Raw genomic sequence first — 23,311 nt, 5'->3', positions numbered from 1 at the left:
CATAGTGCGCGCAATATCAACAGTACGCATGGGTACTTCTATGTTTACTTGGGCTTTCGTAACTTCCACTGTTTGTGCCACCATTCTTACTGCCATAAGAAGAATGTGGCCTAAATTTAAGCGCAAATAGCTCGTTGACCGAGCTTATAAGCTCTGCATAATTTGCGCTTGCTTTTGCCGGCCTCCGCCAATCGCAGAGCTGGATGGTATGACATCATAGGTTCTGTTGCGGGAAATGAGCGACTGGGTCGCATGGCCATTCTCTTTTTTCCTGATTATGTAGCTTATTTGAGCGAAGCCTTCTTAATGAACCAAACTTGTGTTTTGTCTTCATGGCCCCTTTAAACAACACAGCTTTCCGTTTCACATGGCCAACAGGATCAGTGTACTTCAAATTAGTATCGAGAATAAGACCCAGGAATGAACATTAGGTATTGAATTCGACAAGATGACTGGGTGCCTCTTATGATACCTCTTGTATATAATGTTTCGTGTTTGCTGGAAATTTTCTCCGCAAAACTAGAATTATAGTATTAACGTTTCATCACGCTGCCAGTAAAAGTTCACCATTTATTTTAATGCTGCGGTAAAAACAAAAGTTGCGTGCTTTAACTGTGGAAACAAACGTTGTTGGTTTAAAGGGTGAACTTGCGGCCGCAATTAAGCTTCCCCCGTGGGTATATGGGCGTCTGCTTCCGTGCCGAGGACCGTCTGGCAGATAAACTATACGATGTAATTCAACAATAAACACAAAATGGCCATGAAATATAGTATACTGCGCCTGGAAACTACTTTTTCTCTCGCTCCAATGACAGGCTTCTATTCTCATTTTCTACATTTAGGAATATTATCGTGGAGCATTAAAACTTCCAAGATTCTTTGAGCCTGGTTTTTATCCACTCCCGTATAGTATCAACTGTATGTCTAAGTGTCCATTGCCGCTAAATTTACCCCTGGCCAGCTACTATGTAGGAAATTCCCAAAAAGGGCGGCTGCCCTAATAGCAAAGTTGGAAATGCAACAGTATCAGGGGCATGCTGTTTTTTCCGTCACTTGCGCTGAGACCTTACTGACAAACACTGAATTGCTAGTAGATAAATGGACCTGGCAATCCTTTTTTAAGTTTTTTCATAACCTAAATGCTTCCAGAACGTAGTCAACCAACACATACACCGCATACATTAGAGGGTCTTAGAGCACCTCAGCCAGAAATTACGACTCTATTCCCACCAGTTAACTTAGAAACCAGCTCAAAAATTTATTTCTCTTTCCAGGTGTTCGCGTTGTTCGACCGCTGGAATTACGTCATTACAGCGGCGTATCGGCTATTCGCCGGCTTTCTTTCACTTGGAGCAATGAACGCATTCGATAGCTACTTAAAAAAAACCGGACCATCTCCACTAACGTGAAACCAAGGGAGAGGCGAAGCATGCAGTGTATAATGCGGTTTCGATGCTGAGCGCTCGGCGTCTGAGACCTTGGCCTCTTGGAAATTTCGCCCACGGATATGAAACCGTTGGGGGACAGAGGTATAGAGCTTTGCTGCAAAAGACTCGTGTCTTTGAAGGACGAAGCGTTCTAGCGCGAGGAATTAGAAATTAACGAGTTTCCCGGTGCTTTAGTACCGTGACCACATGAGACGCCGACAGCCCCTAGCCCCTAAGGTGCCTCGCCCCTAAAGATTCCCGGCTGCGGCGGCCGCTTTTCTGATGGAGGCGAGAAGCAAAAGCGCCCGTGTGTTCGAGATTTCAGCGCACGTTAAAGATCCCCAGGTGGTCAAAATTAATCCGGAGCCCTCCACTACGGCGCGCCTAATCGCCTGCGTTACCGCGGAGCGTAAACCCTACAAACAAGCAAGTCAATCTTCACCCCCAAAAAGAAAGCCACAAAAGCAAAGCATATAAAAGGAAGGCGTATCTGCTGTGATGAGCAACTCGGCCAGTGCCACGCCGTGCTTGCGACATCTATAGCTTTTGAAGTGCCTGCAGACGCAAAGGAAACAGTGAAAGCGTTTATCGGAAGGGTTGTAGAGTCTCTTAAACCTAGGATTAAAAAAAGTTCGCCTGTAACTCGTTAAAGTCATACAGCTCAATTTGTTTTTCTATATAGAGGGCAAAATGTGTTTCTAGCACCGCTAACAATATTCTTCTTTCTCTCAGTTCATATCTCTAATTTTCAGCGCAGGGCTACGTTCTAGCACAAGCCTGAAAACCTGTTAGGGAGAAAAAAAAGCTAAGCCTGATTTTCAAGTTTTGCAACTTTTTGTAGCGTAAGCTACACGGGCCGAGGTTGTTCAGTTTCGCGTGGACCTTGAACGACCATGCTGCGCAAGCGCGATGAGAATTGCATTGCATTGCATTGGATTAGATTGGATTTGATTGGAAATCCAATCCTATAGGAGTACGGGGGCCCTGTTCTCGACTGCAGAAATTTCAAGGGAACTGGGGAATTTGCCGGAAGTCTTTTCTGATTGGCTTCCAATTTTGGTCATGTGCTTCCGGTTGACAAAGTGGTTGCGTGTGGTTTCGTCATTTTGACGTTTCATGACGTTTACTGTCGGCAGTTCTAAAGTTTGCCTTGTTTCTCTTTACTGAAAGCGTATAATTCTTGGGCGGCCATGAAAAACTAGAATAAATGCACCGGACATGGCAACGTAGGCCTGTCTTTGCTATTCAACAAAAATACTGCTTGTAATACACGCCCTCTCTGTGATTGACTGAGAAGGCGTGACATAATTTAAACAGTTGGGGGGAACGATCACGTCCCACATTGGCAACTTCAGCGTGCATAAAAGTGACGTAATGTTACGTAACAGCTTGAAAATGGCGGCTGCCTTTGCCGCGAAATAAGGCAAAAAATTTCGCCGACCTTCGGCGCCGCGAAATGTCCGGGAACTTGCACCAGGCGCAGTTTCGCATAATGCGCGGTTTAAAGCATGTGTTTTACCGAAAGAAATAATAGTTTCGACTGTTTCCAAGTCAGCGATCACGGAGAATACAAATGACATGCAGTATTTTGCCTTTATATTTGGCAATAAAATAAAAATTATTTCTTTTGCGTAACTGCAACATAAGAGGGCAGTACAAGCCTCTCCATGACAAACAAAAACTAATGCATGACATTTGTCCACACTTCTCCTAGTAAGCTTCTGGGTCACATGATTGAACTCAAGCGAAAAATAACAAAGAAAAGTGACTCTGGTTTTACAGCGCTGATTGAAGTCGAGCTTGACGAATGAGTGAATCGGCGACATCGGTGCGCTCCGTGGTTATGAGGCGTAGCGCTTCGCTGCTCTTATGTGTCGTACAAGCGACGATCGCGGCCGTCTTTTTCTGTGATCACGCCATAAACTTGTAACATAGCAGCAGACGATAGCGTGGCGGGGGTGGCGGACGGTAAGGCGATAACTCAACAAAGCATGCATACAAGCAGAGAGCCCAACTATGTTACTAAAAGCGATTGAAAGAAATAAATAGATACGGCAAAAAATTCTTTGGTGTTTTTTGCTGAACATCCGGCTTTCGGTCGCTTTTGGATCAACGTTACTCGATCGCCTTGTGGTTTTGACGCCAATTTTGACCTGCAGAAATGTGTTTCTCTTGCCAGCCTCAGCTACCGTCTTAATTTTTATAGAACGTGCCAAGTGTTTTTATATCTTTTATGCGCAATATTTGATAACTTGGTTGCGATCTCTATGTGTGAAGCGTCAAATTACACTGCATGTCGTCATAGCTGTGTGTGCATCACGTCACTGATTGCTTACGTCGTGCTTGCGCAAGAAACATGGCGAATTGCCTTGAAATATGTGAAGTCGAGAATAGGGCTCCGGGGTGTGTAGAGAATTGGGTCCGCACATTCGCCGGCCTGCGTATTCCAGAGGAGTGACGTCATAGCCGCGGCAGACGCACTGGCGCCGGAACGTGCCCAGCTGTGCGCCTCCGTTGCGCAGTAGCCAAGTCTGACGCTGCGCCGGAGTCGCTTGATAGCCATTTCGCGTAGCTCCTGGAGAGCCGTGCTGCGCATTCGCGAGGAGCAGGGACGGGACTGGACTGGATTGGACTGGACTGGATTGGATTGGATTGGATTGGATTGGATTGCTGAACCTTAGCTCACGTTACGTAAATCCTGGCGTAGCCGAGCTAAGCCACTACTATTTTTTTCGCCTGGCTTAGTAGCTTCTGCGCGCAATCCATAGTACTAAACAAAAATAATGAAAAAGTGGGGACTTAATTCAACACGCCACCCCTATCTAGTTCCTCAACCACCAATGTGCCATAATGCTCAGCTACATATTCCCTTACATAACCCTAACCCTAACATCAATCAGTTGGAAACACAAACGACACCCCCCCCCCTCCTATTTCTTATCCTGTGCTTCGGGATTGCGGTCGCAAAAAGGGGTGGCAGACAAAAATATTACCACTACTACAATAGTAATTTTAAAAAATCGCCACAAATGGAATCATTGTCGCCGTCATGGGGAATAAAAATACCTTCTGTCAGAATCAATCTCCCATTTCTCTAAAACAATTACAAATGCGCCCCTTCAACCAACGTTTCGTGGGCTTTCGATATGTCAGTACGCTTATGAAAATGAACAGTCCGATTTTTTTCTTTCTGTTAAACTGCAATGTTGTGATAATTCCATTTCTGTTTTTTTTTTCTTTTCTCTCTTCCCTCAGTTAGTTTTTGCGTGTAAAAGCGAATTGCGAAGCACGCCCAGATAGACCCGCTATCGCTCGGAGTCCCGCATTCGATGTCTCAAGACTCGCACAGGCACCATCGAATGCAAAGCAAACCGTGCTACTGAAGTACCCCAACGGTCCGCTCATCTCCATACAAAGAGCTTTATCTGGGCAGACTGACTGACATGCCCGCACTGTCAGCTGCCTGACAGTCTTGCAGCTGTCGTAGTCCTCGACGAAAGCTAGGATTTCGAGAATGTTTATTTTGCACGTCTTTTCTGGGCAATTCCGTTGGCTGTATGTGGGTCTCGTCGCGGCAGGCCTGCATTGACTTTACCTACAATGACTAGTGAACAAGGACCACACTGTCCTAATGAGTAGTATGACCAGTCTACAATGACATTACATTAAGATCGGTTTAAGTGTACGCTACTCTTGTGTTTTTCTTTTCTGACCAAGGTTCACTGCAGTATCAATAAATAAATAAAAAAGTGTACAACGAAACGTTGCGAACATTTAAAACTCGTGGTGGTCATATTGTCTTTGCTTTTTTTCATCTCTGCATTTCGCAGCAGAACGTGTCACTACGCTGTTTAAACACCGCATTTTTTGGCGTTGTAGTAGTCAAACGTGCGGCGATTTCGAAGCGTAAGCAATAATGTTCTCTTTTTCTCCCCGCTCTGACAAGCGCAGCTGGTCTTTCTTGCTTTTTTCCTCTTCGACTGAATAGACATCTCTGTGTCTTCTATGGACCTCAGAGGGTATTCACGTAGATGGGACAGTGCGTCGCCACGTCCTCGGGTGGATTTTATTCGCGTCTGTCTATCTTGCTGTTTCTTTTTTAAGGCGGTTGTATTGGTTGCATGTCAGTAGTAATACCCGAGGAAATCGTGCAGAACAAAGCAGCTGTCCCATCCGGGAAAGATGGTTTTGTGTGCAAACAAAGTACTACTGTCGTAAGTGCATAAGTTCAAATATTGTGCTGTCAGGAGCAGGTGTTTAGTTCATTGTTCGTGTGTACCCTTTCAATGCTTCTTACAATCCCCGTGAGCTGATTTATCTATCATTATTTGCTTGCTTCTTTCAAGAGTAAACGACACGCTCACCTATCTTCTGTCCGTGCACAAGATTTTTCCCTTTTTTGTTGTTTTTAAGCACAACTACAACTAGCGACAGGAAGCCAGAGACAACCTTACACGCATTATCACGGAGTGTGCAGTAGAAGTCGGGGGCACTATGGCTAGACAGGACACTGGTAAACTTTCACAGGAGACGAAAGATCTAATCAGGAAACGGCAAACCATGAGAATCTCTACCGCAGCTGACAGAATAGAACTAGCCGAGCTCTCGAAGTTAATCAATAAGCGCAAGACAGCTGACATACGGAAGTATAATATGGAGAGGATCGAATACGCTGTAAAGAACGGAGGTAGCCTGAAAGCAGTGAAGAGACGTCTTGGCGTGGGGAAAAATCAGATGTATGCACTTAAGGATAAGCAAGGCAATGTCATCACAAATAGGGATAAAATAGTCACAGTGGCCGAGAGGTTCTATAGGGATCTGTACAGTAGCCGGGACATACAGGGTAATGCCGAACGAGACAGTAGTTCAGAGGAGATAGACATCCCACCAGTAACGACCGAAGAAGTAAGGAAGGCTTTGAAAGAAATAAAAGGGGGCAAAGCACCTGGTGAGGATCAGATAACAGCAGACCTCTTGAAGGATGGCGGAGAAATTGTACCTGAAAAACTGGCAAACCTGTATACGCAATGCCTAATGACAGCAATGGTACCGGAATCTTGGAAGAACGCGAACATCATCCTAATCCATAAGAAAGGCGACATGAAGGACTTGAAAAATTACAGGCCGATCAGCTTACTGTCAGTCGTCTACAAGGTATTTACCCAGGTAATCACTAACCGAATCTCTGCAACCTTAGATTTCAGTCAACCTAAAGAACAAGCAGGGTTCCGTAAAGGTTATTCAACAATGGACCATATTCACACGATCAATCAGGTGATAGAGAAGTGCGCTGAGTATACTGAACCCCTATATATAGCCTTCATAGATTATGAGAAAGCATTTTACTCGGTCGAAACCCTAGCAGTCATTCAGGCATTACGGAACCAGGGGGTAGATGAGCATTATGTAAAAATACTAGAGGATATCTACAATGGGTCTACAGCTACCACCATCCTCCATAGAGAGAGCAGTAAAATACCTATAAGGAAGGGTGTCAGACAAGGAGACACAATCTCTCCAATGTTATTCACAGCATGCTTACAAGAAGTATTCAGAACGTTGGATTGGGAACAGGTGGGAGTAAGGGTTAATGGAGAATACCTCAGTAACCTCAGATTTGCTGATGACGTTGCCTTGCTAAGTAACTCGGAGGACGAATTGCAAAGCATGCTTTCCGCGCTGGGCGAACAGAGTAGAACCGTGGGCCTGAAAATTAATATGCAGAAAACTAAAGTAATGATCAATAACCTCGGGACAGCACAGCAGTTTGACATAGGTGGGGAGGCAGTGGAAGTGGTAAGCGAATATGTCTACTTAGGCCAAGTTGTGACCCCAGATCCCAACCATGAGGCGGAGATAATTAGAAGGATCAGAATGGGGTGGGGTGCATATGGCAGACATTCTCAGATAATGAATAGCAGCCTACCATTGTCGCTGAAGAAGAAAGTGTATGACAGCTGCATCTTGCCGGTACTCACCTACGGGGCAGAAACCCGGAGGCTCACTAAGAGGGTTCAACTTAAATTGAGAACGACTCAGCGGGCAATGGAACGGAAAATGATAGGTGTAACATTAAGGGACAAGAAGAGAGCGGGGTGGGTCAGGGAGCAAACTGGTGTTAAAGACATATTAGTAGAAATTAAGAAGAAGAAATGGACGTGGGCAGGGCATGTAATGAGAAGGCAAGATAACCGCTAATCATTAAGGGTAACAGAGTGTATCCCTAGAGAAGACAAGCGTTGCAGGGGGCGGCAGAAAGTTAGATGGGCAGATGAGATCAAGAAGTTTGCGGGGATAAATTGGTCACAGTTGGCACAGGACCGGGGAAATTGGAGATTAATTGGAAAGGCCTTTTCCCTGCAGTGGGCGTAGACAGGCTGGTGATGATGATGATGATGACAACTAGCGAATTTGAAAGAACTGGCGCTGCTTGCATTAGTGGTGTAAGGCTGAAGAAACAGTAGAGTTGGGGGTCGACCTAGCTTCTCCCCACACTTAAAGCGGATCCTAGGAGAGAGGGAGCAGCCGGACCCCAGCAGTGCCAATCCTTTTTGGACGGCACTGTAAAGCAAAGACCATTACAGTATGTATACAGTGTTTTATTCAGTAGCAATCGCTGTCATCCCTTTCGTCGTCGTCTTCCGACGGCCCAACCGTTTAAGGCAAATCCTCTGTAGCGCATCCTCGCCGCGCTAGACCTCCCCTTCTTCGTCAGCTGTCCCGGTGGTCGTGTCCACGTGTGGGCTGTGAAGGGATGGCTTGACAGATTCGTCGTCGTCGTCTTCGGCGCGGTGGACCCAGGGCGCGCCGTTCGCTTCACAACGACGACGACGAAGGCGGGAGCTCCTTGTGTGGCGTAAGCCCACGCGCGACCTGGACGACGCCGGACGGTCGCCGCGGGGCACTCACTCACGTGCGCTTGGTATTTTTTTTGCAAAAGCCACTGAGTGAAGGTCGTGCCCGGTGCCTCGCGCCGGGGACGCCACGCCGCGAGGCCCGCGCTCACGAGCGCTCGCGGTTCTCTGTCTACGCCGGGCGGATTTGTGTCGGCCTAAACAGCTCGGCTATTAAAACCAGGATATTGCGAACTTGAAAATTTCTATTTTCGTTTCTTCTTTTAGGGGCGAAGCTCCTAAAGCCATGGGTCTGTCCATCCCTTGTGTCTTGTGGTACGTGACCGCCGCATGCTTTCGGAGATGTCGCAAAGTGGGCCGCGTTGCACGCGCAAAAACCGGCTGCAACCGGCAGCGCAAACGCGGCACCGGGAGCGCGAGCTTGTCTGTGTTCGCCAACGGAGGCGCGAGCGCACGTGCACTGCGAGGGGGAGATCACGCAAGAGATCACTCCACGAACGCAGGCAGTCGTTCTCGGAGATCGAACGAGACGCAAGGACCTTTGCTCGTTTCCTCTCGTTTTGTTCGGGCACACGTTCGCCCTAAATAACAGTTCTTTCTTTACCGTTGTGTCCCATCCTACGTGACAAATTGTGGTGGAGGTGCGGGGTAGTCCTCGATGGCGCGGGGTCTTTCACCAGGTCTGGGCCTGGGAGCATTGACTCCGAAAATAAAAGTTGATTTGTACAATGTATGTCTTTCTTAATGATGTAATGGGTGAACTTTCACGGGGGAGTTACGGTTACCGATGATCTCCCCCTCTCGAGCTTCGCCCCACTTATCATCATTCATTCCGTGGATATGGCGTGAATTTTTTTTTAAATGAAATCTTAAAGCGGCAGCTAACGACCGCTGTACGATGGCCGTGGTTGTTGTGCGCACCGGTTAGTTTGCCCGAAGGAGTTCTCTACCTCACACCAGCGTTACTTAAAACGCGACAGATGCATTCGCAATGGTTACTAGAAATGTAAACCTCGCTTTTGGGTGTCAACAAGAAAGCACCTTTAAAGGATTGGGTTACACGGTGTATTCGTAGATTCTGTACCTCAGTGTTAGAAAATTTAACCTAATGCGCAACGTTCAGTACACGGCTGCTCCGTACAAAAGGTTTTTACTTCATTTTTTAACACTATTACGGATACCGGCTTGAAATGCCTGTGATGGAGGCTGAGGTGCAGAGTCCAGTTTTTGCGTCTCCTTGAGCACGCTGCATTTAAAAAATGGCCCTTCGCAGCTGTTGATAATAGCCCTGCACATTTGGTTTTGACAGCTCAAATAATTCGTAGATAAAATAATACGTATTTCAAGCACTATTAGTTATTGTCTAAGGGTTATCCAGCTATGCGCTTTAGTGGTACGGTGTTTAGCTTAATTGCAGATCAAATCCATGAATTAACAAAGATGCATACGTTGCCCCGTGATGGTGACATTAACGGGGTGGGCTCTACTGTTTCGAAAGGGAAGAGTGCCGCTCAATTTTGCAAGTACTTAGGTTTGCGGGCATGACGATGCATAATCTTGTAAGAAGGAGTTGCATTCAGCGGCCATTGCATTGTTTTCGCGCCCATATTCTACATCGTTCAGGTGTTCAAAGGATGTGTAGAATGAAGTTTCCTGCACTTGGTATTCATATAACAGCAGCATTTTTATTGCCCAAGATTGGTCTCAGTTGTTCAGTGCGGCGTTTTTTTAAAGCCACCTGGCTGTTTATGGCAGCGAAAATTGCTACAAAAACCTCTGTACACAGAATGAGGTCACATAGTCGCAGACTGAAGCGGTACCTTCTGTATTTCAAGTACAAAAGGTTCCGCTTTAGTGCAAACATAATATAACTACCTGGAGGAGTGAACGGCCGTGGGAAATTGAAGGTTTCGATTAAATGACGCAGAAAATAAAACTTACCAAAAGAAGAGCAACCTTTATAAAACCGAACTATAGTTGTCAACCTCATGCTACTTTACCATTATTCATCATCGTCAGCAGCCTATCTACAGCCACTGCAGGCCATAGGCCTCTCCCGTTAATCTCCAATTGTCCCGGTCCTGTGCTGACTGCGACCAATTGATCCCCGCAAACTTCTTGATCTCATCTGCCGATCCAACTTTCTGGAAAGAACATCACGAAAAGGATCGCAAATATTTTACCAATATCGTAACCGCGAATTGTTAAGAACTGGTTTCATAGATACATGGCGCAATACCAAAGGCGAAAAAAAAAAACATTTTGCTATGAGCAACATAGCAGTGTTGTTCATTTATGAGATGAAAAAAGCTTTAATGAAGTTTTAAATTTACGATGGATTAAATACGTGGCATAATGTTCCATAGCACAATTCCAGTTAAGTGCGTTGGTTTGTCTGCCATTGTTTTTAATTGAATGATTGGAAGAATAATATCGCGTTTATGTGCAAACCTTGTAGCGTTAGCATTTACTACATTGTCTGGATGCATGACGGAGAGTAAAAGCTGATTGTTGATTTACCTGAATGTCAGCATGCCCAGTTTGTATTTGAAAAAAGACTATCAGTGGCGTAATTGTTGCTAGCCTGTTATAGTGCTTCGATCTCGCTGCAATGAGAACTGCAGTCAACAATCATTCAGCACTGTGTTAGAAGGCAAACAGGGTGGGTGCTCAGGTATTACCCACTATGATGTAACTCCTTTTTAAATTACTTTGGATTTGCGATGATGTGAACCTGGAGTAAATAAAAGTGTCGTATAAATCGAGAAACTTGGATAGAATAAATACAGGACGGGTTTTAACTGGAGCACAGGAACTGTCGTCCATTCTTGAGCAGGCAACATGTAAGGAAATTTGAATTGGGTGTCTACTCAGTCGAAAGGCTATACCGGAGCCCCCTCTTCGAACTGTTTCAGTAACACTAGCGTGACATAACTTAGCGTATGTTGTTGATCTTGGAGAACGACGACATTGGTTCTGCGCAGGTTAATTCATAATTATTGCACAAGGCACCACGCCATCAAGTTTCCCGATCATTTTTTAACTTAAATGTCAGTGGCGGCAGCGTTTTTCAACCGGACTATCATACTGATCCGAAATAAGTAAGGAGCTTGGGAGATTATAACAATTATGAAGAGAAGTGAGGCAACGATAGAACCTTGAGGTACTCCACATCTGTTATTTTAGATCTAGGGCCAGAACCTGCGATACAAATTACCTGGCTTTTAGTAAATGAGCAAGTAATTAAGTACGGAGTAGTGAGAACGTTTTATTCACCTGTTGCATCTTACGAGACAGAATGACAAGTTTGAAAAAGCATATACGCTAGTGCCTTTTGTTAGCGCCGCCTTTATAAGCGAAACTTCGCACACTCACACAAAAAGTTTCGCAGAAAGCCCACGATCCGTATAAATAAAAACCAAGGTTGTTTCTTTTGCTACGTCCGAATTCAAGAAATAACTAAATTTTGTGGAACGGACTATCCTTTTTTTGCGCGTGAAGCTTCATCTGGCTTCCCAAGACGATTAGGAAACGAACGCGACATTTCCCCTTGATTCATGGAAGGCGAAGTACTCACCGGCTTTTCGAATCGACGTGGAGAACGTAGCGTTCCATGGGAAATTTTCCGTGTGTTTTCTGCCTTCGTGACCACGACTGCCGCTCGCCGAGGAGCCTTCGCGTCGTGTGTTTGCGAGATCCACAGAGAAGCGAAGCTGATTGTGCTGCTCGGCTATCTATATTTACAGTTTTTATCACAAAAGGGACTGTGAAACACCTCCTGAACGTCTTATCGCCGCACCGCTGGAAACGCCTTGGGATGACGACAGCGTCTCTCTTCCATTCTTTTCTTTTATAGCCATGCTACGCGTGTATTACATATCGACGATTGCACTTCTATGTAATGCGAATTTGCACAGCTGTTGAGACGTTTTTATTGTGATAAGAGTATACATTTTCATTGTTATGATGCATGGCTTCACATTAAAGCGGACGCCACCGGCAACAGCAACCAAAACTAGAATGGGTTGTCGAATAACCGCTTCCCAAACGCTCTGCTGAACCAACTACTTCTTTCCCCACCTGAGCAAAGTAGTTTACAGGGGTTAAGTTTGCCTTTCAAAGCAATTCGCGCAGTGCCTCGTGATGGAAAGTGCTGCTGCATCGAATGTATCATCAGTTTCTGTACAGGCTAAGCGCGGTTTAACACACGAATACGCCAAGCAAGCCGAAGCACAAGAGGCGAAGAATGCAACAAGGGAAGCCAAAATACGAGGAACGGAGAGCGAAGAAGGAGACACGGACCGGATGCAGCAGTGAAGAAAACTTTCATTGGTACCACCAGAGAAGCCATAATGTTGTCGTATTGAAAGCGCGTAAGCAGACGTAAGTGGCCCCAGGAATTTTTGCACTTGTTTGAATGGAATCCGCGTTGTTTACAGAAGAAGAAGCGAGATCACGAGCCGTGTACCTGGAAGAATGTTGCCTGTCATTTGGGCTCAACCACAGCGGCGTTTGAAGCACCGGAAGACGTAGACATTGCAGGGCCATGCTTCAACCTCTCGCGGTAAGAACAGCCCGCTCACTGAGAGCGGCTGAACCCGCTATTGCAAGCACTCTCACATCACACGGAGCCGCGGCACTTACTCCGGCCGAGAAGAGTAATGCGAGCAAGCCGAGTGAGAGATGCAAGCGAACGGACCGCGCTCCCCTTTGCCTGTTCCGTCCATCCAAACACGGCGACCATTTGTATCCACGGAGGAACGAGCGTGGCCGGCACTCTAGCGCATATCCCGGTGCGGCCGTTTGATATAGCGGTCTGGAGACTGGGCTATTCGGGCGTTGGCGCTCCTCCTTAGGAAGCTCAAAGGATGGCGAGCTTCGGAACGAAGGTTCATCGTAACCTAGGAATGTGAGGTAGGCGGATTGCTTCCATACACACGAAAGAACACGAAGAGAGCGCAACGAACACGCTTCGTATAGTTTCTCTAGAGTCTACAGGCATCGTTTTCCCGAAACGCAGGTGGGCGTTTTATGAATGAGCGGCTGAGACGTGGCTGAGTTCGGAGATGGTAGAAAATGCACGAGCCCTCAGCTAAAAGCCCTCGACTGGGGATAGACCTACTAACGGTGTCTTTATACAGCGGCCGATGCAGGCTTATTTCGGAGCGGGACTACGCGGTGCGAGTGAGTGAGTGAGTGAGTGAGTGAGTGAGTGAGTGAGTGAGTGAGTGAGTGAGTGAGTGAGTGAGCGAGCGAGCGAGCGAGCGAGCGAGTGAGTGAGTGAGTGAGTGAGTGAGTGAGTGAGTGAGTGAGTGAGTGAGTGAGTGAGTGAGTGAGTGAGTGAGTGAGTGAGTGAGTGAGTGAGTGAGTGAGTGAGTGAGTGAGCGAGTGAGGGAAAAATTTATTGACTGGAGGCGTCAGCCTGGCATCGTATTTGGCTTGCTGCTTCGTATGGCGATGAAAATGGGTGAAACGTACTCTCGCAAAGGAAGAACTGTGGGAGGGGGAGATGGTTTATAAGAACGTCTGGTGCCAGCCCAGTCGTCCCAACCTGCTCCAAATTTTGTCGAAACCCCATTCATGCATGAATAACACCAAGATTTTCTCCGCCTAATTGTCCCCAATATTACATCATAGACACGCATTGTCACCACACCTCACTGTGGACTGCAAAAATCCTATTAGGAGACGAGACACCTCTTTTCGCACAATCCAGTGATCCCTAGGAAAAAATAATGTCCTCCGATGTAGCATGAAGCATTCCTAGGGTTGGTTATGCAAGGCTAAGGCCGCCTTATGCAAGAACACATACTACTACTACTACTACTACTACTACTACTACTACTACTACTACTACTACTACTACTACTACTACAGTCAAACCCGACTATAACGAACCTATATATAACGAACGACTATATATCGACTATAACGAACGACTATAACGAACGACTATATATCGAACAAAAAAAAGATCAGTTACGAAAATACACGCGAAACATACTTCTTATAACGAACTTCACATCTGATATACCCAACTCGGCGTGCCTAGAATGGCCGCCAAAATGCATGGTCTCAGACCGACGATTGAGATGTTGACTGGCCGCGACCACTGAGCAAAGGCCGCGACTGATACATTGCGCCTCGTATAGAGTGACATGACGCCCGACACTACTCTTAACTGTTTCCGACGCGGGGAACTCACGACGGAACCCGCCCAATCACCCAGTCCGGACCAAGACGGCATCTCGCCAACATTCCCGATGCTCTGTCGAAAGGAGTGTCCTTCGAAGATTTCCTGAGTGTCGACGACGACGTTGCCGTCACTGTAAGCCACTCGGATGCGGGCACCGTCAGCAGCACCGTCGTAATGCTGATGAAAAGCACCGAGGAGGCAGAGGATGTCGCGAGTGAAAGCCGTCCGAAGCTTAGTGAAGTGATTTCGGCAGTACATGCCTTCCGCCAATATTTCTTCGATATTGAAGGACACGGACTAGAACTAGTGTGCAAACAATGTCTCGTGTAAAGAACGCTGTGCTAGTTGACGCTGCCAAAACGAAAGGGAAAACAAAAATCACCGCTTTTTTTAGGGAAGTGGGCAGTTCAGGCGTTAAGGCGGAAAGTAGCTTTATTATTTGCAATAAATCGGTTGTTTTGTGTATGTTAATGACATACTTTATCTTGTTCATTTCTGGATGCGGAAATGGCAAGGGGATTCCCGCGTCACGCGAACTCGTAACAATAAACTCGTTATAGGCGGGTTCGGCTATATCGAACTATTGGATATATCGAACTAATCGTGGCGCATATTGCAGTTCGCTATAACCGGGTTGGACTACTACTACTACTACTACTATTACTACCAGTGCCTCTGCTATAGCCTCTACCGAAGCGTCGGTACGGATCACCATGGTCGGAGAATGTACGTGATGCCATGTGTGTTCGCACGCAGGCGCAATCTTTAGGCTCAAATTTTGGTGTTTTGCACGCCGAAGCTACACTTGGGTTGTGAGGGTTGCCGTTCAGGAGATCTCCAGGCTAATTTCGACCACCTGAGGATCCTGAACGTGCGCCGAAATCTCGACACACGGGCTTTTTCGTTTTCGCATCCATTAGAAAAACGGCCAGAGCCGCCGGGATCGAACCCGCCTCCTTCGGCTCAGCGCACGACGCCTTGGCCACTGAGCCGCAGTATTGCCTTCGCAGAACCGTGAGAAATTACGATACGCGAATGGCACATGTTTAGTGAAACGGCATGCCCCGCAGAGACAGTGTGAGAGTTGACATCTAAACAACCCTCTCGTGCACGCGCCTTTGGGACGCAAGGTGCTTGTTTATAGCCGCCTCCTCAGGCCTAGATATGCGAGAGGATGAAAAAAAAACATAAAGAACTGGGGAGCTTGCACTAAGTCGCGCAAGGATTGAACCACAGCGAAGCTGCAGGATTTATTTCTACGTAAGCAGTGAAGAGAACATCACTTGGAGTTTCTTCGGAGCGCAGAACTAGACAGAGTTCTGTGATTGAAAATTTTGGGCGCATCAAACGACAGCTTTTCATTTTCACATTTTTTTTTCTCTTTTTTGTCTTTTTTGTTTTTCTTCTCTCATCTAGCGTAGCAAGCCAGCCCGACGCCTCGGCTAACATCGCTGGTCTTCATTAAAGTTACTCTCTCTCTCTCTCTCTCTCTCTCTCTCTTTCTCTCTCTCTCTCTCTCTCTCTTCTCTTATTCACTACTGCGCGAGCCGGGGACGCTGGGAGGTCGCCGCGAGGCACGCGCTCACGAGTGCTCGGCACTTTCTCGCTTCTCGACATTTTCTCGCTCCTAGGGGCTTTCGCCAGATTTTTTTAAAGCGAAGCTTTAGTGTGCTCACTGAAGGCGTCTGTAACGCGAACACGCCCTGTAGGAATGCCAACTTTATCTGACGATGACGATGATCATGATTGTGGGTAAAGTGTAGCAAAATTAAAATGCTTCCCTGCGAAACTTGGTTGCAGCTCCGTTATGCCCCCTCGCTAAAGGTTGAAGTGCAGCAGAGGGAGTAGATGACGCAGGCGTGGGGCAGCGCGACTTAAATAGGTGAACAGCGAAAGCCGTTATTTCCAGGCCGACCACTGACGGCAGGGGTTTGTCTTGAGGGGGGGGGGGGGGGGGGGGGGGCAAACCTGTTGTGCAACAATAACAGTTGATATTAGTCGATGTGATTGACTCCAGCCTCGTGATAGAGCCTCATTATGCACTCTGTCACGTGCGGTATAGAGCCATGCTTATGTTTATAAAGAGGCCACTACATACGCGGCAATGATATCTGCTTCGGTTTATAAAGTTCGCTTTCACATACTTGGAGGCCATTATAGGAATTTGGCAGTTTCATTGGACAAGTGAGCGACAACACAGTTGTTCGCCACCTGTTTTGTGCTAGTAGTTAGTACATTAACGTGTTCGATTATAATTAGGTACCCCTCCTTAATTGAACTTACAGGCCGCAATCAGTCATTTCGAGATCGTGGACGGGGAGAAAAGCGTCCTTGCATGCATCGCAACGCGTAAGGGTGTCAGTTACCCGAGTCAATTTTCTGCATGGGATATTCGGTAAAACACGAGTTGGGGGAGGGATAGGGTAGGCAGAGGGGGAACGTTTACTTTTAACAGCAAAGCTGTTTAGACCGACACAAATCCGTGCACCGCAGGCAGAAAATCCCGAGCGCATATGAACGCGGGCCTCACGGCGGCCCCCGGCGTCCCCGGCCCGAGGCGGAGGACACGACCTTCGGCAGTGGCTTCCGCAAAAAAAAAATGTCGAGTGCACATGAGCCTGTGCCTCGAGGCGACCGCCCACGGCCGCCCACGCTTACGCGTGACCTTACGCCCCATGAGGAGCTCCCGCCTTCGTCGTCGTCGTCGTGTAGCAACCGGCGCGCCACGGGTCCGCCGCGCCGAAGGCGATGCCGGCGAACCTGCCAAGCCATTTCCCTTCGAAATCCACACGGGGAGACGGCCGCAGTACCAGCTGACGAAGAAGTGGAGGTAAACCGAGGCGAGGACGTGGTACAAGATGATTTGCCGTATACGGGGCACTGCCGTCTGAAGACGACGGTCCTTACTTCATAGTGCCGTCCAAAACAGCTTTGCACTGCTAGGGCCCGGCTGCTCCCTCACTCCTGGGATCGGCTGTCTGCGTGGGGAGAAACTAGGTCGACCCCCAGCTGTGCGGTTTCACCAGCTTTGAACCACTAGTGCAAGCTGCGCCAGTTTTTTAAAAAAAAGCATCTTTTTTTCGTAACTGTTTGTTATCAAATTTCATGAAGTACAGCAGCCGACTGGGCGTTAGCCTGCTTACACTCCCTGCCTTGCATTTTTTCTTCGTTTCCATACGCAGCGCACTCCTTGTAATTTGCGACCGCGAATCTCTGTAGTTCCTATCCTTCCGCCCCACCGAGAAACTCCATTAGTTTGCCCCCGAAGACATTTCATCTTTTCCGCTTTTCTGCGTTTTCTCGAACTCGCTCCCGTCAACCAAACAGGCCCAAGGCGATATTGCCTCTTTACGAAAACTCGACGAAGAAACCCTCAGGTCTTGCTCACCTCCTGAACACCACTTGCCGTCAGAATATTAACCCCTTGCTCGTAGCATGCTATATTTTACATGGTCCCGTCAAGCGTCGTCGCAATACACGCAAGCAGGCGAGCCTTTCGTGGCCCGTAGTTACGCCCCAGGGGGAAAAAAGAAAAAAAAAAAAACTGAAGTGGGTCGCCATTCCGAATGGAAAGTCAATCTGTATATTTAAGGATGTGCGTCTCCATTCGCGTGGTATGTGCCGTATAACACAGCGTATAATACGCGCACCAATGGCTAGACGCATTTATTCTAAACTGAGATTACCGATTTTGTATTTACAGAGGTATGTTGTCAATAACACACACACACACACACACACACACACACACACACACACACACACACACACACACACACACGCACAAGGCAAGATAACCGTTGGTCATTAGTCAGAAGGCAAGATAACCGTTGGTCACTAAGGGTAACAGAGGGGATCCCTAGAGAAGGCACGCGTAGCAGCGGGCGGCAGAAAGTTAGATGGGCATATGAGGTCAAGAAGTTTGCGGCGATAAATTGGTCCCAGTTAGCACAGGACCGGGGAAATTGGAGAATAATTGGAAAGGCCTTTTCCCTGCAGTGGGCGCAGATAAGCTGGTGATGATTAGATAGATAGATAGATAGATAGATAGATAGATAGATAGATAGATAGATAGATAGATAGATAGATAGATAGATAGATAGATAGATAGATAGATAGATAGATAGATAGATAGATAGATAGATAGATAGATAGATAGATAGATAGATAGATAGATAGATAGATAGAATTTTGTCGTTTAAGGACGACACGTAATAGGTTCGCTGGACGGCCTCCTTCGAGAGTGAAAGGGTCGATGAATTGTTTTCTTCGAAGTAGCTTGACGGACTGTCCGACACATGAAAATTTCGAAGCAGCCTGGCGAGTTATGTTCAGACGGTCGGGAACCGGGCGCAGCTATATATGTAAACTAAAAAAATGGCTTCAACTTATTATTCATATGGGTAGCTTGTTTTGTTTTAAGGTAGATAGCATCACCAGGCTAATTGAACGATTTTTCGTGGGCACTAGGCGTCCGCTGCAGCTTCCGTGAAAATCAGGCGTACGTGGAAACAATGACTTCACGGCCAACAAGAAACCACGATGGTGGTTCCGAGAAACGAGTTCCCGTATGCAACTGTAATCTGGCGCAGTGACCAACGAGTCACCAACGACTCACCAACGAGTCAACAGTGCCTCGCGCCAACGAGTCACTGTTTACCTAGTCCACGACGTACAAAACAGTTGCTGCTAGCCTCGCTCCCTCGGCTAGCCTTTAGCTATTGGAGAGCATGGACGGTGAATACGTAAGTTTCGTACCAAAACCCTCTTTGTACGACGAAGCAAGGATATCGCGTCATGCATCCTCAAGCGTAACGTAGATTTCCTCAGCAAACTTCTTCATTATGATGGGAAGCGTGTGAGCCCCCCTTGTCAACAATTGATGTCCCCGCGTGAGCCGCCTGACTATCAGTAAACATTCCAGTGTTAACCGACGAATTTCAGGGGGCTTCAAGTCGAAATGGAATTATGTGTAGCGAAGCATGCGTGACGGAATCAACATCTCACATAAAAGCAAAAGCTTTCCCCATTTGATTTTTTTACATACAAAATAAAAAAATGAGATGTTCACCGTCCCACGGATGTCGTTGAGTTTTACCAAAAAAAAAAAAACAAAAAAAAAAGGCCCAGAACAGCGCACAGGATGAGTTCTTGGCCCGGCGTTACTTCCGAGGAGATCCCAGAGAACACGCTCAATATATGCGCCTTCTTCCGGCAGATCAGATTACGCGTATATTTCCTCTTCCGTGCGCAAAAATAAAAATAAGTAGAATACAAATCAGCTCCTTCGGCAAACATGCGTTTCGCCTTATTTCAATTTTTTTCCATCGGTTATTCCTGAAGGGGACATTCATTTCGGACGCCAGAGACGTGCCAAGAATTTTCAGGAGTGTGTTTCATCCACTTTTTCGTTGGGGCGCTCCGTGCTGTGCTCGCGTATAAACTCATGTTTTTTTCTCCTTTCAATAAGTTTTTCTTGTGCTAGAGTTGCCTGCCCGAAAATTCTTTCGAGAGATTTTTTTTTTCTTTGAACACTCACTGCACTTATTTTCATTCGCACTGCGATGTTCCGGTTCAGTGTGTTCCTTTGCCCAACGACATTTCGCTTGAGTTGACGGGGACTAGCTTCGTCGCAAAACTCCCCACCAACGACAATTGAAACTAAGCCTGCCATAAAAGAACCTATACGATAAAACCTCATCCCCTCTCGTCTGAGGCAGACGTAGTGACGTTGAAGCTAAGTGAATTAGACTGGAAATATTATTTATTTCTGTCCTTCACTTGCGGAGCGAGGAACACAAATCACGAAAGCAGTGACACCAGCCCCGAGAGACGGCTTTCGCAGCAGAAAGTTGTATTTGTGCCTTGTTGTTTGTCGTAATTTCGCACGGGTAATATTACTACGCCCATCAATACGTCGAGTCTCCTCCGCATCGCTTCGCCGCTCCCACGAACTCTGGGGATCGGTGCAGTTCGGAATTTTTTCCTGCCGCAGCTCCAGAATATTGCGTGCAAGTGACTGTGAGTGTTGGCCGCCGATATAGCGGTATTAAAGGACTCTGATGTCGGCAAGGACGTGGGCGTCGGTATATCGGCGAACGCAGGTGGCCGCTAAGGATGAAAGAAGGGGAAAACAGACGTGGATATAAGCTGGGATCAAAAGAAAGGAAGCAGCTCTTTATGTGGTCTCGTTCGCGGGGAGAATTGCTCCGACAACGAAGGCTTCGCAACGTTAAGGTTATTGGAGGCAACCACATAAAATCGGCGCAACGCAAGTTGTTGGTCTTTTGACGACTAAGCGTTGTGTGAAAAAACATTGGGCTGCTATCACGAAGCAGCTTGAGTATGGCCATGTTCTGCAAATAGTTACAGAAAAAAAGACACACGTACGTGGTACGATACCGATTTTTTCACAAATAGCTCAGCTGGATGAAATACACGAGGACTAATAAACGGTGTCGCACAAATTCGGGAGATTTGCAATTAGATTTAACCGTAATTGTGCCCCAGAAACGATAAAAGGTGCTGCCAACGTTTATTCTTCCTATTAATGGGACGCAACAGCGATAATTACAAAAATAAACAGGCAACTTCACTTTTATATTTTCGCATTTTGTGAGCCCGTATACGATTTAATGCGAAAATCTGAGAAAACCTATTGTTAATTGTTTTCTAATTCGTGGGACTTATAGGATCAATGCAAATGACCTACCCAAAAGAAATACTAAAAATTGTCTATCAGAACGAATTTCTTCGGCGCTGGCTGTAATGTAAAGAAGAAAGAAAAGTAAACGATATTGATTTTTTTTTTACTTCCGTTGCTGAGAATTGCTTCGTAAGCGCTCAACAAAACTGCGCGAAATGACGCTCAAGAAGGCAGCTACTGGTTGCGCTTCCGCGGTCGCGTTTTATGGTGTCGTATCCCGACACTTCCGCGGGCCATTTACAATCATTAAAACGACGAGCCGGGTAGTGCGTCATGTCTGCGCGACGTACCCGTCTAGGGGCGCACAAAAATGTTTTCTCTTGCGTGGTTCGCTGTTCGCACATATATCGTTTTATATAGCTATTTTTTTGTCATTATTCTGAAAATAATGTCAGGCATGGCTATAGGAGCTCGGCACACCATGCCTCAAACATTTATTTTCTTCGAAAAAGCTGCGTGCGGTCATGAATGCCGCTCAGTTCCAGCGCATTCAAGCACTTTTTAGCATTACTTTGCTGGTGTTTTTCTCGTTCGAAAGGAAAAAGAAAGAAGGAAAGAAAGAAAGAAAGGAAAAAGAAAGGAAAAAGAAAGAGAGAGAAGAACGTATCGCTGCGCCCATACCCCGCCTGTACTATAAGGGCTCCAAGAAGTGATTACGACAGCCCATAAAGTTCAGGTTTCACTTTTTTTTTTTCAGCAATCGCCAGCGCCAAGTCGTAATGTCAGAAACATCGTTCAGAGAAGTCACTTATCGTACGTCGCCGCTCTTTTTATTCGTCCATAGCGGTCCTTGCGCTTTCTTGTGTCATCGGCCGTAAACGCCGACAAGTAGAATGAAGATTCGTTTTTCATGGCAGGCATACGTCGTCGGCGCAATCAACCGATGGTTGCGTTTTGTAAGGCACAAAAAACTGTAAGACACAAAAAACTGCAAGTTTCGTGTCTGAAATTTCTATTTTGACTGCACACATAAACAACAAACAAAATGTGCGACAACCATCCGATGGGAGGCGAAACGGCGGCTCACCGATGGTGATAAACAGGTGATAACGTGGCAAAGCTACCGCTTGTTCAAGGTCACGTGACGCAACTCATCATTCTACGTCGGCTGGGAGGAGCGAGCGCTAACGGCAGCGTAACACCATCAGGTCACGTGAACTGCCTTGCTCTCTCCGGCGCTTTGGCGGGCCTTTCCCAAAAGCACTAATGCGGGCGGAATGTGAAGGGGATGGCAGCTTTTGAATAATCTGCGTTGGCGGATTTCCCTGCCTTGTTTTAAACGATTTATCTGCGCAGCGTTCTTGCTGAGAACGATATCTTCGCAACTCACAGGCTCATAACACCAAAGAAGTATAGCGACACGGTTAAAGCAAACTCCAAGGACACCTAGGCACCTTGGCACTTTTTATAAGTTGCTGCGTGTTGAAGTAACCTAAGTTCGGCAAATTAAAGAAATTTTAAAAATTTCCGCCTTAGTTAAATGAATTCCAACTCGTCTCACAGATCCTGGCCATCCCAAATCGCTGCAGGCGTAATGATCGCAATTCGGAGAACACAATTCTTCGATGGAGTAGAGCCCAATGAAGGCGACATATTCTTCAATTTTACCGTAAGGGGGGTACTAACGTTAATAGTGTTATTTAAAAATTCCTTGCAACCTGAGCTGTAAATATGACTGTATGCGTCGTGAGCTCAAAAATTACTTTTTATTATTTATTAAAATACTCGCAAAGCCCGAAGGCTTTGAACTTGTACAAATTCTTAACATGTAAATTTACAAGTTTCCACTATGCAGTCTTGCGTGGGAGAAGTTGACTTTACAGGCGGCTACTTCATTATGGCGAGCTCCACCTAGTAGCCTTCACCACCCCTCCTCTCTCTAACCTCCCCCCCCCCCCACCCTCCCACCGTGAGGTAGGGCTGTGCATTTCTCCGAGCATTCTGTGTCTACCAATGGCTTTGTGCAAACCAACATTGCAAAGGACATAGTAAACCCCTTTTAACGGCAAAGGTGTATCCTCCAAATGTTCCTGTTCGTGTTTTTTACTAGTAAATAATTAAATTTGCAACTTACACGCAGCCCTGTGGCAGCAAAATCGTTCGCAACCTGCAACTTGGGTTTTATTAG

General features: G+C 46.6%; 1 protein-coding gene across 2 annotated transcripts in view; it reads right to left on the bottom strand.

Moving 5' to 3' along the window:
• Positions 1-23,311, bottom strand: part of LOC144144887 (uncharacterized) — a 184,714-nt gene that overhangs the window by 137,434 nt on the left and 23,969 nt on the right. The window contains exon 1 of one of the 2 annotated variants that reach the window (XM_077676385.1): positions 11,859-12,004. The exons of the other annotated variant lie outside the window; for it this stretch is intronic. Coding sequence (XP_077532511.1) covers positions 11,859-11,896 — 38 coding nt within the window. The 5' untranslated portion in view covers positions 11,897-12,004. Of the gene's footprint in view, positions 1-11,858; positions 12,005-23,311 lie in introns of those variants that run through there. 2 annotated transcript variants of the gene reach the window in all.

The sequence above is a fragment of the Haemaphysalis longicornis genome, unplaced genomic scaffold (assembly GCF_048455015.1).
Source record: "Haemaphysalis longicornis isolate Haplotype H1 unplaced genomic scaffold, Haemaphysalis longicornis Haplotype H1 scaffold_7, whole genome shotgun sequence".
NCBI lineage: Eukaryota > Metazoa > Arthropoda > Arachnida > Ixodida > Ixodidae > Haemaphysalis > Haemaphysalis longicornis.
The sequence above is the reverse complement of the archived record's forward strand: the minus strand, read 5'-3'. Positions and strand labels throughout refer to the sequence as shown.